This window comes from Ciconia boyciana, chromosome 14 (genome assembly GCF_034638445.1).
Source record: "Ciconia boyciana chromosome 14, ASM3463844v1, whole genome shotgun sequence".
Taxonomy (NCBI): Eukaryota; Metazoa; Chordata; class Aves; order Ciconiiformes; family Ciconiidae; genus Ciconia; species Ciconia boyciana.
The window spans coordinates 6,522,729-6,540,485 of record NC_132947.1 but is presented as its reverse complement, the minus strand read 5'-3'; the positions used below and the strand labels follow the sequence as shown (position 1 = coordinate 6,540,485).

Sequence of the window (17,757 nt, the reverse complement as noted above, 5' to 3'; positions counted from 1 at the left end):
AAAAGCACCGAGTCAGTTTAGAGCAGAAGTACCCACTCCCACGGTGCCGTACGCCGGGGTCCGCACGGGCAGGGGACCGGACCCTCACACGGCGTTTCTCACTCACGGAGCTGGAGCTCGGCAGCGAGGTGGGAAGGGGAGAACGAATACCCTGAAGGACCAAGGGCAAAGACCCCAAAGCAGCACTCAGGCCAGCCTCAGCCTTAGCTGCCTTTCTGCAAGGCAGGAAAGCCAGGATCAGCTCCTAACTGCACCAAGTCACACCCAAGATACGCTCCCCCGTCGACAGATGGGATTTATTGTAGATGATTCGTCCTGGAATAAAAACATCGGCTCCACCTCTCGCAGCCTATTTACTGAAAGCCACTAAACGTTAAACAGAGGCAAAAAGTGTATCCCAGCAACATCTGGAATTTATCCCTTCCTCCTTCTGCAAAACAAAAAATCACACCCTATTCTTTTTGAGAAAGAAAAGTGATTATATAGAATTATAATGCTGGAAGAAGACAGAGAAGAGCAGAGATTTTCTTTGAAACGCTCTTTGGACAATTAAAAAGGGATAGTTTCAAAGCAGCAGCAAATCCTATCTCAGCTTTTCCCACCCTGTCTCACAGTGCCAGGCTTCCCTCCCATGTGTTGGCCAAGACGCTCTTAGGAAAGCAACAGTTTTCATCCTTGCAAGACCTTTAGTAAGCTAGAAGGAAAACCAGCTCTAAGTCCTAACTGGCTGAAGATATACCAAATAAAAAGAATTATTCTTCCAACTCCTGCCAGCAAGATTTGGAGGAGCCTTGTGTTCTATGGAGAAAAGCTACTTGGGGACCAGCTTTCCAAAAGAGGATGGGTCAGTCTTTACCCAAGAGAGCCAGCGCTGTCTCTCCAGACGGAAGAACGGAAAGGCTTTAAATACAGAAACAGGAAAGACTATCTGGATTAATATGAGGATGCAAGGCCAAAAGGCGATATCCTCCACTTCCTCAGGCTCCCGGTCCCAGAAGGGCTGGGTGACAGCCCCACAGCGTCACCTGGCCCAGCAGGACCGGGGAAGCCTCGGTTCAAGGGAAACCCTCCCCAGCCTTCCCCAAGCGGGAAGCAAAGCAGCCGCTCTCACGCCAAGCCCACAGAAGCACCTCCAGCTACTAAATTACCCAACGACTTTAACCGCCTCAGCAAACGAGAGGTAGGTCTGATTTTGCAAATGAGGGCAAGGCTGTTCCTAGAACCAGTCCCATTACTCAGGCTCCTCAACCCCCATCTCCTTGGCTGCACGTGGACTGGATACAGGATTTCATCAGGACATTAAACTCAGAAGCCGTAAAATCACTGTGCAAAAAACCAATTATACCTATTTTCGTAACAGCCAATTTAAGCTTGTATTTAGGTCCCCTCACATACCCCTACGTTACATAAAGCATTTCTTCCACTTGAAATGTAGCTTTATAAAGGCCATTTTGCTTAATTTAATAGATGCTTAACGTGGGTCTGCAAATCTTTAGAAGCGTAACCAAGGAAGACACATGGCTGCAAGATACGGTGTGATCCCTTCCTGAGCAAACAGAAAGAACAGGAGGGGATGAAAAGCATCTCCAAACCCATGAACCTGCTGTGACTGGAGTGCACTTGTGGTCTGAAGAGCAGCAAAACCCCACGGTCAAGTCAAAAGAGAAATTCCTGAACATCTGCACGCGGCTGTTAACCCGCTCGAGACCAGCCAGCGCTCTGCAGGCTGCACGGCAGGACGGATCCTTCCCTCGCTGCATAACCAAATTAGCTGAACCGAGCCCACTCAGGCATGCTTCCCTCAGATTTGAAAGAGCTACTTTCTGAACTTAAATTAAATAAATGCAGTCATCTTTGCCCTTTTTTTTTTTTTAAAGAAAAAACGGCACTAATAAAAAGCTTATAGTGAATCTATTAAATTGAGGCTGTCCATTATGTTTATTGTTCCTTACAATTCAGGCCTGGATGGCAAGTCAATGGATGTTGAGAAGTATTTATCAAGAAAACCCATGAGAATGATGAGGATTAAAAGCTATCAGCAAGACAGCATATGTTTGTAACCCCATAGTTTGCTCTGCGCCTCGCTCGGAGCACGTGGGACCCCTGCCAGAGACCTCTGCCCCCCTCCCTCCAGCCCATCCCTGCCACGTCAGTCGACAGGACAGCCACCACCTGCATTCATAGCAAAAGCTGGAAAAGGTGCAATTTGTATATACTGCCATGAATAAGTCACACTAGAGAAACAGAAAACATTCATGGCATTACACACCAGTGATCGGCATCATTAAGTGTTACACACCTCGAGTGTGTGTGTCTGAGCACGCTGGAGAGACACTGAACTCGAAAATGCACCTTCCGATTCAAGCAAAGTCCCATTACAGTAATATAACTGTAACAGTAAAAGTGAGATTCCTGTTTATTATACGGGAAATTATTGCAATTTAAGATAATTTTACTCTGAATTGTGTGAAGCAAGTGCCCACAAATCATGTTGTTCCTTAAGGGTCCTAAAGGCAACACCTAACAGGCCAAGGCACTTTCAGAGCTCAGTGCTGAAGAGCCTAATCTGTATATGCTGGACTAAGATATTGAAGCCAAGAGACCACCCTTGGTAGGGTGGAATAATGGTGGAAAGAATGAAAAAAAAACATGGAAAGAGCGGGATCTGCTCTGCCAGGAAGCAGCCGAGACATCCACCTTCAGTGAAGCCAAGCCCTTGCAGACCAGGCCAGCGCCGGGGACACCGATGCTCTCCGACTCTCGAGGAACCGGGTCTCATTGCACCGATACTTGTAAGGAGCACAAAGAAATCCAGCTGGGTTTCAAGTCTGGAGCATGCACCCAGAACAAGTCCAGCCCTGGGTCATTTAAGCTACTGAGCTGTGGATTTGATCCCTGCGGCTCTAGCAGCCGGCCGGTGCCCTCAGCACCCCAGGAAACACAGCACAGGAGGGTGCAGGAGGCTCGGGGCACAGCTTCGCTTTGGGGGGGATTTTTTGTTTTTATTAGAAATAACAGTATTAATTATAGTATTAACCAGAAACTACTAAGGGGAAGAATTTCCAAGCTCGCTCAGCACAAAGCCGAACCCACAGCAGACCCACTGGCAAGCAGCCGCAGCAGGCAGCTTCCTCGGGACTTGTCCACGGCAGCCGAAGCCACGGGTGCGTTGCACAGGGATGGAGGAGTGGGCGAGCAGATTCGGGAGGACGGTTGTAGGGACTCAGGCTTTGAAATGTTAGTCTCAACGCTCAGTGGTTAGACATCTTTTGGGATTTCATCCAAATGGCACTGCTTCCTTCCCACTTGCCCTGCAGGTAAATCTAGCATGTGGCTTACACAATCTGTTGACTTAAATAAAGCAAGGGCAGAAGAAGAAAGCTGTTCAGACATCAGGAGAGGCTCATCAGTCCTCTGGGCAAAAGTCTGGGTCACTTCCCCCTCCGCAGCATACTCCGTGCGTCAGCCAGGGCCCCGTCTCCCTCCGTGAGAGCGCGTGCAGCGAGGGTGCAGCAGAAGCGGTCACAGCGTTCAAAACGTCAGTAACAGGACAACAACGACATGTTGCCAAATTCTTCCATATTTTTGGCCAGCGCCGATGCTTAAATTCAATTTACAGAAATTTGAGTCCATGAGCTCTGTGCTCCAGTTGAGTCCTTTAGAAATGAAATGCAACCAAGCAGTGACTGCATGAGTCTCCTGGGACTCGGGGAGATGGGGCCACAGATGCTTCCAAACCTCTCGGCACTGGTCCACCTGTGCCTCCAGCTCGCCTTCGGAGTAACGCTCATCCATCCTGCAGATGTGGGATGTTTCTAAAGCACTGTGAGACCATCGCGTGCTCTGCAAGCGCAAGATCTTGTTGGACACGCGTATCTCAGGTGCAAACCCCAGCTGCAGCGTGCAAGACTGAAGAGCAGGCAGGCACTGGCAGTAAGCAGTCTGGAGCGAGCCCGGCAGCTGCCCTCATCCATACGCCCCAGGAGTGCTTCTTGCCCCTGCTATTTTCTGTGGCTAGTCTCAAACTTCCTCCTTCCCACGTTCAACTCGGGCACCCAAGAGCCAGCCCCAGGGCCTGGCTCCTCCAGCCATGAGCATGGCAGGAGCAAACTGCCTCCCGCAAAGCGAAAGACTAAAATCTGAACAAAGCAATTCTGACGCAGCTGCAGCCAGGGCTGTTTTGTTATCAGTTACGAAGGGGAAAATTAATTCTCACAGTTAGTGAAATGGGACGGAAGTAGAGAAAGGCTACCTCGTAAGATGCAGGCCGTCTTCCCTCTGAGATTTTAAAGCACTGAAGATGCATTTGGAAGGAGGACCGACTCAGCTGAGCACCACTGTCTCTACTAAGATGTTGCACAGACATGATGTGCAAATGCGAAACCCTACCACTGATTATCAATGGCAAGTTAATTAAGTATTAGGCAAAACCCTGCATGTAAAGCATATAATGACTGAGGTCTGCAACAGCAAAGAGACAGACTTTGCTCCTACAAATACTCATAGTGCAAGTTAACGTCTGAATCTCAAGGAAGGTAGCAGAGACTACCATAGCAGTTATGATGGGGAGCTCCTTAGGAGCTAGACACTCAATCCATCTCTCATATCGGACCTATGTTAACATTTAAATAGGACCTACTGTCATGATCTTTAGCAATGAGCAGATGTGGTTTTGAGTAATGGTTAGCGTTACTTAACCGGTTATATTCACTAATGTAATTGACACCTATTCCATCATCCTTAATACACCCACTTCTTTCTCCGATACCATAAATAGATTAGAAAAGTTTCTGCAGATGGCCATGACCCCATTTGTTTGTGCACTTAGCCATGTATGAATCACTCTTGGCTTGTAGCAGCACTTTGGAATTACTGAAAGATAACTAGTCGGCACAGACACCAATAAATGAATCATGCTTTCCACAAGACCAAACCTTTGGGCTTTTACAGACTCCAATTACAAAGTAAGAAGAAAAGAACAAAGAAATTACTCAGTCTATTTGCACAAAGTCATGCAGAGTTGATTCATAGTTTTACAGAATTATTACTGACAATCATTTGTAGGGGGTTAGAGTAACAAACCAGCTACTTAACATATTGGACAGAATGAAGAGATGGAAAAAAATCCCCAAACCACGTCCTGCGTATGTTCTTGAAAAGTAGTATTGATTTTTGTGCAAGTACCTCTTTTCATTCTTGGTATGCTCCAAGCCTGGGGGTTAATCAGCTTTCATTCTCCAAGGCTAAATTCTGCTTTGCTGGGTTGCTTGGGCCAAGTTTGCAAACGTGGGAAATCCTGTTGCACCTGCTGAAGTGCACACACCTCACGCCAGCAAACCATGACAAGCACAGTTCCTCAGCACTGTGGGCACGAGCAGGGTCTCATGAATGGATCAGAGAACTGCCATGTGCAAAAGCACTTGCCTTTCTAAATGCACGTTTTTGAATGTATAATGCAAGTGAAAAATTAGCCAGTCTGAGGCAAAGATACGTGTGAGGCTGAATACACTGACCACAAATGTATGAACCATTTGAAAGCACTGTGGACATCCACCAACACTGACAACTTGTGAAGCAAGTTTTAAAAGACGTGCAAGGTATCTTTATGTAACGCCACAGCCTGTGACAACACTAACACAGACCACACACAGAGAAAAACACATCCTCTTCTAGATGGAGCATAAACCTAGTCTTGGGTCAATGAGAAATTGGAAGTCTGACTATTTGGAGAAAAAAGGGGATACTGTATTGATTACGACCTTAGCAACACTACCTTGCTGTATGCAGTGAAAAAGTAGTGTTAACTTAAAAAAAAATCTAAAGGTGATGGTGGACTTGGTGCCAACCTGAGCCTGCAATATGCACCAGTGCACTGGTTGTAGCATCTGTGAGTATGATGGCTGAATTTGCAAGTCTCAGGGCCACACAGCCTCAACATGCTCCAAATCAGCATCCTGTACCAGAGAGAACAAGATGAATAACAGAAGAACAAGCAGAATAACAAGGATGATGTCCAACTGAACAAGGTCACTGACAGTTTGGAAAAGGATGTTAAGTTAAATGTATACACCATGCTATTGGTCTAAGGCCTTCTAGTGATGCCACCCTTTACATGTAACTGAAGACCCAACTTCACAGGCTAATTTAGCTTGCAAATGAAATGTGTGCCCTCTTCTACACACCAGCTGAACTTGGTCCACAAGCAGAGAGCTGCCAGCCTGGTACAGCTTAGAGTCACAGCTCAGGAGAGGCCAAAAACAGCACCAGAAGAACTACCCCACAGCTCTAAATCAATTTGGGAAAACTTGCTTATTTGTCCCTCACCCTTAAGGCTGCTGATTTCCCAAGAGAGGTATAGACCCTACCCCAAACTGGCTACAAGAAGGAAAGATGCTATGCCAGATTTAAATGAAAACCTTAATAAGCATTCCCAATTCCTACCCTGTCCCCTACTCTACCCATGCTACATAAATTAATGCAACAAGCTCTCTTGTATAAGAATACGTAGGCGACAACAAGCTTCTCCCTCCAACGAGAGTTTATCTGAGGATGTGCTGTAGATAGAAGGGGAAGAAAAAGGCTCCCAATAGCATCACTACAGCAGCACTGGGCTGTCTTTAGAAAGCTTGAGTCACTAGAATCAAGGTCTTCAGGTGCAACGCAAGACTAAAAGGATGCACGTGCTAAACAGTAACGTGTCCTTTAGAAGGAAAAAAAACCTAAATTGGGAACCTGCAGTATTAGGTGGATACTTAAATAAATACTGTACAACATACCGCAGCAAAAATGCTAATGCAAGCTTAGGTTTCACACTGGAGATATTTCAAAAGATTTGCAAAGCTTTGATAATATTTAACATTTCTACTAATTTCCTTTTTGGTATAATCATAAATTTACCACAGCAGCCAAAAGATCTGGGATGAACTACAAGTTCTAGCTGGCTCCAAAGCCAACAAGAATAATGTGTGCTGTTACTATTTTCTCTCAAAACATACCTCTGCAAAACTGACTTAAAACGAGAAAAGAAATTGTGAAACTGTCATTACAAAGAAGCATTTAAAATGCAGATCAAAGTGCTGCCTTAGAAGCTGTACTCCTTGCCAAATCATCAAAGCTCTCTTTACTCTCAATAGCTCCCCAAATCCTCTGATTTGGATGATAAACTTCTACAGCTGAAATCTATCTGCTTTTAAAAAAAACAAACAAAAAACCCAAACCCCACAACTCCTTTCTCTGGTTACCAACTATTTAATGAACCAGTTCATTTTGATCTACTTTCTTGTATTACTAAATCAATTAACTTTCACGAGTGCATTTATGCCTGTATACACACGCAGACACTACCCCGATACTTTTTCAGACACTACCCCGATACTTTTTCAAGTATTGAAAACTTGTCAGGTCTCAGAGGTGCATACGTATATGGCCTCATCCTGCAAGCACTGAAGTGCTGACAGCTCAGGGAGCTTATTCCTGCCACGGCAGCACTGTGCTTAACACCGGTATTGCTGTTACACCGCTCCATTACACCCTGCGCTCACGCATCGTTCCGCAAGGAGCTCCAAGACCGCCATGATGTTCAGTGCAGCAAGGAAGCAGCAATGCAGCAGCCCACACCATCAGCTCTGAAAGACGGAGATGAGGGGTCAGATCCTGCTCTCACGGAGGCCTTGTGCCGAAATCCTCCCTGTTCCCCTCTGGGACCAGACTCGGCCACGCTGCTCGCAGCCAGAGCAGGTCTCTGATGTGTTTCCTCACCTGGGATCTGCCCAAGTGACCTACCTTCTGCCACCCAAAATAATTATAAAATAATCACCTAGCAATTTAGCCACACAGACAGGAAGAACACTGCGTAAAACATCCCTGTCTACGTTAATGATTCTTTTGTTTTATGGACGTCTGGGAGTATGCTCCTGGTGTGAACCAAGTTTCCACTTAATCGCAGCGAAGTGGCCCTTGTACCTCTCTCCTCGCAGGCTTTCCAGCCAGACTTTATTACTTTGATGAAGCACACCAACAACAGATGCACTGCGTATCGGAGAACTTGAGGGATCTGATAAGACAAACCGCACGCCACGCACGGGATCTCCTTCCAGGAAGCAAACTGGTAGTCAGTTTTTACATGAAACACCATTGCAAATAAATGACCTTTTTTAGCTAATTAGGGTTACCAAATTCTGGCGGTTGCTATTACCTGAAACAAGACCAACAGACATGACTGTACAATGAGTTACTCAGGAATGAAGCTGGATTGTAATTACTGTCTATTAGTGACACCATGTATTTTGGTACTTCCCTTGGAAAGGTCTCCTCACGTCTATCCATTTATAATTTAGGTTTACAAATTCATTCTAAAACTGGATTTATCTAGCCACCAACTCTCAGCCTGGGAAAACTAAAAATATTAGTATATGTGGTGAGCAACAGCAAATAAAAATAAGTAAGAGTACCTACATTTGTAGGTACTTTTGTAGGTACATTTGTAGGTACTCTTCTCTCCATCTGCAAAGGAAGCAGTGGCAGTTTGGCTAATTCAACACCCTGAAAATGTAGAGGTGATCCCAGACCCTACTTTGGGAATTCCTGGCTTTAAGGAAAGGAATATGGTTGCTGTTTCCCACACACCCTTCAGTGCCGGTCCTCTCACAACCAGGATCTGAAGACATACTACTAAATAAAACAAAGGCAAACCAGAGGCTTATTCAGGGGGTAGAGGATGCCTTCAATGGCAGAAGGTAACAGGACTTACTGTGTCAAACATCCTCCTCTGAATATACCCTGATACTGACTGAAAAAGAAGAATTAGCCGTGTCTTGTCTCCACTTTGCATTATGTATGATCACCTCTGATTATATAGGATCACCTCTGGTGCCGTGTGTGTGCCAGTCCCGCTGTGCAGCACAACACAATCCAGGTGTTCACCCAGAGGAAAAAAACAAAGTTTGACTATTTTCCCTCCATTTCCTCCTCTGTGTCTTTTCATTCTGCCATTCAACACTGATTATAAAACACTAAGATTAAAATCACTGCCTAAGGGCACAAAATAAACTGTAATTTTAAGACCCCTGTGCTCTCCAGGCTCAGGGAATTAGGACTTTCCCTGCTGCCCTGGGTATGAGAGGTGGGACCCGCAGAGCTGGGACCGCAGACTGCCAGGGTCCCCGGGGAGGGCCAAGGGCACACACAAGACAGTTCTCAGGCCACCATAACCAAAAGCCATCCGTGCTCCGCTCCTCCTGGGTCGTAGCTTGGGATGCTGACCTCGGCAAAAAGCAGCGCTTGTCATGGACACATGGCCAGAGCCAGACACAGGGAACTCCCCGGTTTGGCTGAAGTCAAACTGAGATGCCACAAACTGAACACGCTCTGGGCAAACACTCTCTAGCTTGCTGAAACACTGGTAGCAGCTCTGGCTTCCCTCCATGTCCCTACCTCCTGGAGGAAAACCTGGGCGGGGGGACATGGATAAAGAAGTACACGGCTGTTATCCACTCCGCCCTTGGAAGAAGCCGTAACTGCCATTGACACAGTGTCAGGAAAGAAACGTATTTGCCAAAAAAGCAGTCTGAAGCGGAAAGGAGACGTGATCCCTGCTTGAGCCATCTGCGTTTGGGTTGTTATTAAACCAAAGAATGTGAAAACCTAGAAGTCCTCGCTTGGACAGAAACCTGCTCTCACGGTTCGCTCGCCCCAGCCCGCCACCGGCCGGGCACGCCGCTCTGACTCCGGCATCACAGCGCTGCTGCCGGCCGAGGGGAACGGCCTCACCTCCTCCGGGAGACGTTACGACGCCTCTCAAACTCCCGAACGCTTCGGCTAACGTTACTGCACGAGCAAAGCCTCTGCCGAGAGCCACCAGCCCAGAGACAGACCTGCCCTCACGCCCCGTGCCTGAAGCCATCCTCTCGCAGGGATGCCCGCGGAGGCAGGAACCCCAGCCTTGGCACCCAAGCCCTCTGGGAGACGTCCCCGCGGGGTGCGAAGCAGCCCTTGAGCCCCAGCGCGCGAGGCCCCCCCGTCGCCGGGGCCGCGGCGCTGGCCGGGGCGGTCAGGCCCCGGTGGTTCGCGCTGACCCAGCCGGCGGCAGGAGCCAAGCTGCCCTGGGCAAGTGAGCGGGGAAGCCAGCGGGGAGGCAGGCTCGGAGCCTCGCTCCGCTCCCTGCGCCAAATAATTAGTTATTTACAGACTCTTCCGCCACGACAATCACCCCTGACCTCTTTCACCCAGCCGAAGCGATTAGAGACCACTGCCGCAGACGTCTGGCTGCTTAACGCTGCCCGGCATATTGGCACTACGGCCCCGGCGGGCGAGACTCCGCACCCCCGCCCCCAAAAAGCCCTTTTATAATCCTAATCTGGGAGTGCCACACACAGAAACCAGCTGCTTCCTCCACCGCAGCGCCGCAGCCTGCCATACGGAATAAAGCCTGCAAAGAAATATTTTTGGGGATCAGTTGTACAGTTAACCTAATTAGAGGGTTAAATTAAAAGAGTTTACAGTTATGCCGCTTTCCGGAAGCATTCCTGCGTGGTAACTTTTGGCTAGGAAATTAAATAGCATCTGGTGGTAGCTGCTCTGAGGTTCCCTCAAAGTCGTATTAGAAAGATAAATGAAATCAAGCGATCGGAGAGGGGAAAAAGCTGTATAATGAATTTATCTCAGGGAGGCTCAGCTCTGTCCTTCCCTCTGAACCCAGGTGGAGGAAGCGATCAGGTAACAGCCCCTGCAGTGCAGCCAAAGCCCTCCTGGAGCACAGAGGTGAGCTAATGCTGCCCGCCATCGGCAGGAAATAAATAAATAACATTGGCGATAAAGAAACCTATCCGAAAACGAAATAAGGAAGGGCAGCATTAAGGGAGCTCGGCCCAAGGCTCCTGGGAGCTAATGGGAACTCAGCGCCTGAGTGTCAAGACCCCAGAGCTGAGTGGCTGGCACAGGGGGACAGGCGCAGTGCTGGCAGGGGACAAGCCGGGGAAGGACCTCGGGAGCCGTATGGCATCAGGCACGAGGCTCCCGCAACACCCATCCGAATTCAGGCAAGGTATCCAGTATACTTCACTGTCCCCAGCCTTTCACACCCTCCATCCATAACTGGCACCTGCCTCCTATCAAGCCTTTCATACGCCGAAAAAACGGGAAAGAAAATATAAAATATGCTATTTCTAAAAAGTCAAGGAATGAAATTAAAAGCCTGAGTTGTTCCAACAAAACCTCATGCCAAGAGTTAGACTGGAAGAGAAGCTTTTTCTTCAAAAGACATTACACATTTTAATTCACAACTTTTATCATAACCATGAGCCTTGATCAGACGCAAAGTAAAGTCTCTCATCCTTGCAATTCTGTGGGACACAGTTTATGTTCACCAACTGGCTGACACAAAAAAGAACTGTATCTTCATTATTTATACACTGCTATTGGTATGCACATCTAGCCCGGCCTGTTAAAGTCAGGAAAGAATAATGGTCTATTCAGTACTGGTAGTGTTAATAAAATCAGGCAAATCCAGCTTAGTTTTGTCTGAACACGAATGAGATTAAATCAAGATTAAATGTGCATACAGTACAAAGGGTATGGTTTATGCTAAAATTCAGAATGAACATATTTTAGTACCCGGTATACAAATGCCTACAGACCTTCTCCAGGACTCAGACACCTGAATTAAACAACGATGAAACCGGAGAAGGCGAAGGCAGATGACACTGGACAAAAGCCATCCAAAATACCAAGGGACAGATGCTGGCTCCAAAATACTGCTCTGCAACCCCGCTGGAGGTAACGGGGCAAATCCTGTGCTAGCAGAAACAGGCACAGCTCAGCTGACTTTCCCCTGCACGCACCGAGCACGAGCCTGCCCTATCGCAGTGCCAGGAATATATGCAAAATCCAGACTCTTTCCCAAGTTTTCATTTTGGGCCGTTTTGCATTAGTCTGTGTAGGGCTTAGATTTCACGGCACAGGACAAGGTGTTAAGCAGGGTACAGTCCTGACAACCCACCCAGCCTGGGATGCCTTGAAACCCTTCCCTTTACAGAAAATACCATTCGCTTTAAATTGCCAGAGAAACCAACTCATTTCTCTTTCCTCAGCAATAGTATTCTTTCTCTCTCACCTCCATGCACTTCATTTCCAAGAGGGAAAGAGCAAACCGGAAAGTAGTGGATATTTAGGTCAGGCACTGCACTCACTGCTACTCTGAGAGGGTCGAAAAATATTAGTTAAGAAAAGGCAAATAGCCCTTCATAACAAAAAGCCCCCAGGGGCTGGAAGCGGGGGGAACAGGCTCCCCAGTATAAGCCCTACTCGGGTGTCTGGACGGCAGTGCTCCCCCCACCCCAGTAACGAGAAGGTGATTTACACCGGGGCGAGTGAAGACCCCCGGAGGAGCCCCGGGGGCCGGGGCCCCCCAGCATCACCCGCCGCAGGAAGGAAACGCGCGGGGCAGACGGACACGCGGGGCAGGGGCGGCTGCACCAGCCGGAGCATCGCCGGGGCCGAGCCGCGGGGGAAGGGGCGAGACGCGGGTGGCGACGGAGCCGAGATGGGGAAGAGCTGGGACCGATGCCGGGAGGGAGCGGGGGGAGAGGAGAGCGCGGGAGCGGCCGCGCTCCGCAGGCAGCCCGGGGAGGCTGTGCCGGGGGAGGCTGTGCCGGGGGAGGCTGCGACCGGGGGGAGGCTGCGACCGGGGCCGCTCCAGCAGCCCGTCCCGCCGGGACCCGCCCGCCCCCGGCCCGCCGCCGCGCACTGTCACGCCGTGTCACGCACTCGCTGGCGCACTGGACAGCCCACAGCGACAGATGAGAGATCGGAGCTCGCACGGAGGAGGAAAAGAATAGTAATAATCACTCGGAGAAAGCGCATCGCAGCGAAGGGTCCCGGCGCTGCCGGGAGCCCCCGCGGAAACTTCCCTGCCCGCGGCGGGGGCGCGGGGCACCGCGGAGCGAGAGAGCCGCCGCGCACCCCCGCACCCTCGCACCCACACCCGGGGAAGTCGGGGCCGGCGCCGCGGCAGCAGCAGGACAAGTACTTACTGATCTCCATGCTCTGGAACAAAGACCTTTTGCAGTTGCATGTGCAGGACACATTGGGCTGAATAGCTACGGCCGTGCTGTTCAGACCCATGAAGTTATACATTTAAAAAAAAAAAAAAAAGAAAAAAAAAAAAAAAGAAGGCGACGGCGACACAAAGAACTTCACGGCCGCCGAGCGCTCTCCGGGCAGCACCACATAAAGCCGGGGCTCCTCCTCGGCGCGGGGGGGCGGGGGGAGGGAAATGCAGCTGCGATCAAAAATTGGAAATAAAAAACCCAGCCCGGCGCGGCGCGGCGCAGCGCCCCCCGCAGCGGCTCAGCACGGCTCGGCGCGGCTCGGCTCGGCTCGGCGCGGCTCGGCTCGGCTCAGCACGGCGCGGCTCGGCTGCTCCGCGCCCCCTCCGGCCCGGGAAGCGGCTGGGCTGGGCCCGGCCGCGGCAGCCCCGCACTTTTGTGGGGCGCGGCGGAGCGGCGCGGCGCGGTGGGAGCGCGGTGGGAGCGCGGCCCGCCCGCTCCCCGCTCCCCGCTCCGCTCCCGCCCCCCGCGCTCATTCACGGCCACGGGGACGCGGCCGCGCGCCGCCACCAGCCGCGGGCGGGCTCCGTGACGTCAGCGCCAGACGGGGACCGCCCTCTCCCTCGCGCCGCCGCCGCCGCCGCCGGGCGGGGTAGGGGGGGGGGGGGAGGAGGCGGGGGCTCGGCGGGCGCGCGCCCCGCGCTGCCCCGCGCGGGGTCCGGGCCGCCTCGCGCAGGCTGGGTGCTCGCCCGGGGGGGGCTAGCAGCGGCAGGGCGGCCTTCGCCAGGGCTGCCGGGCGGCCGGCGGCGCTCACCGCGGGGGAGCAGCGCCGGGTCGGCGCCCAAAAAGCCGAAGGCCGGTGGCGGCCCCCCGGCCTGCGCCGCGCTCCCGCCCCCCGGGGAGGGCGGGGGTCTCGCCCACCCGAATCGCACGGTTTTCTATTTATCGTCCGCACTGCCAAGCCCACCCTTGCGAGGCGGGTGCTGCGGCACGCGTGGGCCGGCTGCACCCGCCGCTCCCGCCCTCCGCCGGCGGCGGTGGGACCTCGCGGTGATGTTGCAAACCGGCCCCGAAAGCGTCTGGGTTTGGCCATCCTGCAGGAAAACCACGCGCGGGCCTGGCTGAGTCCCACGCCGCCCACCCGAGCCGCCGCAGCCTGACTGCCGAGCCCCCCCGTCGGCCCCAGGCACCGCAGCAGGAGAGCCACGGAGCCTTCGGCTTTCTTTGCACAGACGGTCCCCAGATGCAGCATTTCAAAGAAAAAATGGGAAAGATCGGAAAAGAAATGGGGGTGGTGTCCCAAATCCGGGTTCTTTACCCGGATTTAGGACAACGGGGGGATGAAACCTGTAGCTGTCGATTTGGCCGTGGCTGAACTTGGTGCAAACTCCGCTGTTAGCTCCAGCATTAATGCCACCAATGCTGCTTTCTTCTACAAAGCTCCGAAACTATTTCAGGCAGAGAAACTCCCATTTTTCTTTCAAACCGCCCACTATAAAATGGAGTGACCCCATTCACTTTTTAGACAGGTAAAAGGAAAAAACATCATCTTTTCCCTCAGTACTCCACGTGCCAAGTTTTAGCCAAGAGAGATTTTTTTTTTTTTTTCCTGGGAAATAAACCTGTGAAAACAGGTTTATAATGAAAATGCTGAAACAAGCTTAACTATAGTGGTGCGAAGTAGCTGCTATAATACTTGGTGAATCCTCTTACTGGGAGATGAAGACAGCTTCAGTTATCTTCTAAGAAAGCATATTTTCCCATCATTCTTGATAGCTCCGATTTAGGATTTGGAAGTATCTGAAGGGCCGCCAGCTGGGGCTGTGCTCCCCAGAGACGCTGCCGGGAAGATGGCACCGAGAAGGGGACAGGCGACCAACCCAACTCTTGTACAAAGCTGTAGCAATCACACAAGACGGATGGCAATCACACAAGACGAATCCCACCAGGGTCAGGTCAGGCACAGTGGCACTCACTGGTACGGTTTAACCTTTATTCCTCCCCCCAAAAATGGAATTTATTTCTACATGACTACTTGCAAACTAATGTTAAATACACGCCTGTGCTTTACTCCTGCGGCCCCATCCAGTCCTGTGAAAATGCCTGAAGAGGAGGAACAAGGAATTGCCAGGTTGTTTAATCTTTTACTCTTTGCCACTTGACAGATGGTAACTCCCAACAATTACTAATCCAAAGGAAACACGGAAGAGGATCTTGCAGCTCGGATGGAAACGAGCTTTGAGAAGTTTGTGCTTCCCAGTGCTGAGCAGACGTGAGTTATCCTACGAGTGCCGTTCCCCAAACGCAGGGGGAGCGGCGCGGGGCGCGGCACCAGCGGTGGGGGTTAGTGTGCAGGCCTGGGAGAGGAAGGACACTCACCTGAAAAAAAAATCTACGCTAGAACTGGAAATAAAGCATTTCCAGTCCTGTTTTTATATTTTGTTCCCAGCCTCAGTTTCGTCACTGGTAACGCAGGAGGAGTAATTCTTACTTGCCTTTCGGTCGATTCCTTCAGGTTGGTCCTGGAGTCTCCGTTTCTTTTGTGCCGGGCAGATTTCTAGAAATGCTTTGTGAAAATGTGAAGCAACGTTATCCCTGTTACAGGGACAAGGGCCTCAGGCGGGTGGGAGCCCACAAGCCCCAGCAAGGCACACACACAGTCAAAACTCTGAAGACAAATGCCAGTTCAGATAGCTTTATCAGTCAACCCACTTTTATTATTATTTAGCTGGAAATATATTTTTCTCTTTTTAAAACACTTGGCAGCTGAATATTAGAGACCCTTTTCCAATGGACCTTGCCTGACTGGCCAGAAAAGGTGGCTGTAAGCTAAGCCGAGCCCACCAGCTTGCAACTAACAGTCCTTCGCACTTAAAAAAAAAATTACGTCCATAAATAAGTCAAGGTGAACACTACATGCTTCCTCGTGTCCTACCAGCCGCCAGCAGCCTGCCAGCACCAGCCCGGCCACTGCTGCCAAGCCCTCCGAGTTCGTCGGCTGCGTGGATGCAGCCATGGGTAGTGTTTGATTCATAATTCTTGTATTTTAAGACACACACATGATACATCCTTAAATGGTCTTAAGCAAGTCAATGCAGCTTTAAGTAATATATTATTCTTCTGTGGCAGGTCAGTTCCTTGACTGGCGGGTTACAGAGTCCTCTGCTCTCTCTGCTGCAACAAGCATGGCTTTGCCTTTCGCAAACTGGCGCGGCATCACCCATGGGCCCAGGGAACGGGAGACGGGGCCGCACCTGGAAGGGCACGGCTGGAAGCCTGTTCGCAGGCAGGACGTGCTGGGGATGGGCGCTGTGGCAGAAGGAGCCTTGGTGGCGGCATCTCACGGGCCCTAACCAGACCAGTCCACGCGCTGATGGCTGAGCAAGCGCAGGCTGGGAGGACCCGGTGCCCAGGTTGCAACTGAGCTGCGGAAGAGCCGGCTCCGGCAGCGGGAAAGGCGTCCGCCCTCACGCCGTGAATCAGCCAGCTTGTTCTAGGGGGAGTTTTTACAAGTTTGCAAAGCTTTGGTGGATAAAGGCTCCAGTTTCAGATGCAGGCTGCTGCAAGTTCACACATCTTCCTAACCTTCCTTAGAAGAAAAAAAAAAGAAAAAAGAAAAATAACTGTTTGCAAGTCGATGCTGGTTTAAAAATGCACTGTTTACCACCATCCTGATTTCATCTGAACGACTCATGTGGCTTTAAGAACAATCAGCATTTTTCCACCATGATTTAAGAAAAAATAATTAAAGTCATCCCAGATAGGCTTGTAAAAATTAAAAGTACATGAGCGAACTTTAAACGCTTCACCCTCTTCTTTGTAATAACGCTATCCCCCCTCCAGCCCACTGCCGTTTGTCAGAGTTTCTTCTGTAGCAGCAGCGAGTGCTGCTCGGCTGGTGGGATACTTCCAGAATACACTTTTGTTGATTTTGGCTCCTGTATTCTGTCACTGATCAGCTTTTTTCAGTTTCTTTTTATGTTCTCCCTCGAGACACCTCTGATGGCTCCAGGGTGAGTCTGGCACTGCAAGATGTTGTGGGTTTTGCCACAAAATTTCAGAGTGAGCCGGGGCTGCTCGCTGTGCCTCAGGCTCTTCATCCGTGGAAAGGGACACACAGGAGCCTCAAGAAGGTCCTTGGACAAACTGAACGACATGAAGGCATCAGTCTGCTCTATCTAGTTTTGGACTATAATATAATTTCACTCATTGCCAGACCAGAAGTCAGGCATTTGCCTGTGCGGTCACATTTAAATCCTTCCTTTTATTCCTCACTGCAACACTCCAGCATCAGTTAAAGATTTGAGTGACCCCGCGTAATTATTATAGTGCAGCACTAAGGGTAAATTCATAAAGTGTAATTGGAAAGAGAGATCTATGTGAGAAATAAGTAACCCTAAGAGTCAAATAATTTTCTTCCAAAAGTGGCTGACGCGATCCAAGGAAAAACAAAACAAAAAACTCCACAACTCCCCAAAGATTTGTTAACTAAACAGTTGTCCATTAAAGAGACCAAATATTTCACAGCATTAGTCTTTGGATTAATGTTAAATCGATATGCACTAACGCAATAGGGCAATAGTTACCATGGTGAATAATTCTATATTTATTTTCAAGCAAGCCTTATTTCTAACAATTCCAGACATGGTTTCCACTTTCTGGTGACTAACCTCTTAATTTATTTTTTTTAACTGTTTGGTACCAGAAACTCAAG

At 50.1% G+C, this 17,757-nt stretch overlaps 1 protein-coding gene and 1 long non-coding RNA gene across 5 annotated transcripts in view; one reads left to right on the top strand and one right to left on the bottom strand.

Moving 5' to 3' along the window:
• The window catches only part of PMEPA1 (prostate transmembrane protein, androgen induced 1), a 52,510-nt gene extending 38,898 nt beyond the window's left edge, over positions 1–13,612 (bottom strand). For 2 of the 4 annotated variants that reach the window (XR_012045100.1, XM_072878858.1), the window contains exon 1: positions 13,029–13,604. Coding sequence is in view for 3 of the 4 variants with exons in the window: in XM_072878858.1 (XP_072734959.1) it covers positions 13,029–13,131 (103 nt within the window). In the remaining variant the exon portion in view is untranslated. Of the gene's footprint in view, positions 1–13,028 lie in introns of all 4 variants that reach the window. The other 2 variants (XM_072878860.1, XM_072878861.1) reach the window with 2 other exon arrangements.
• Positions 13,613–13,753: 141 nt separating this feature from the next.
• On the top strand, positions 13,754–16,477 carry LOC140659337 (uncharacterized). The gene is made up of 3 exons (XR_012045101.1): positions 13,754–14,998; positions 15,209–15,315; positions 16,173–16,477. It is a non-coding gene; the product is annotated as an uncharacterized lncRNA (long non-coding RNA).
• The last annotated feature ends 1,280 nt before the right edge of the window (positions 16,478–17,757 follow it).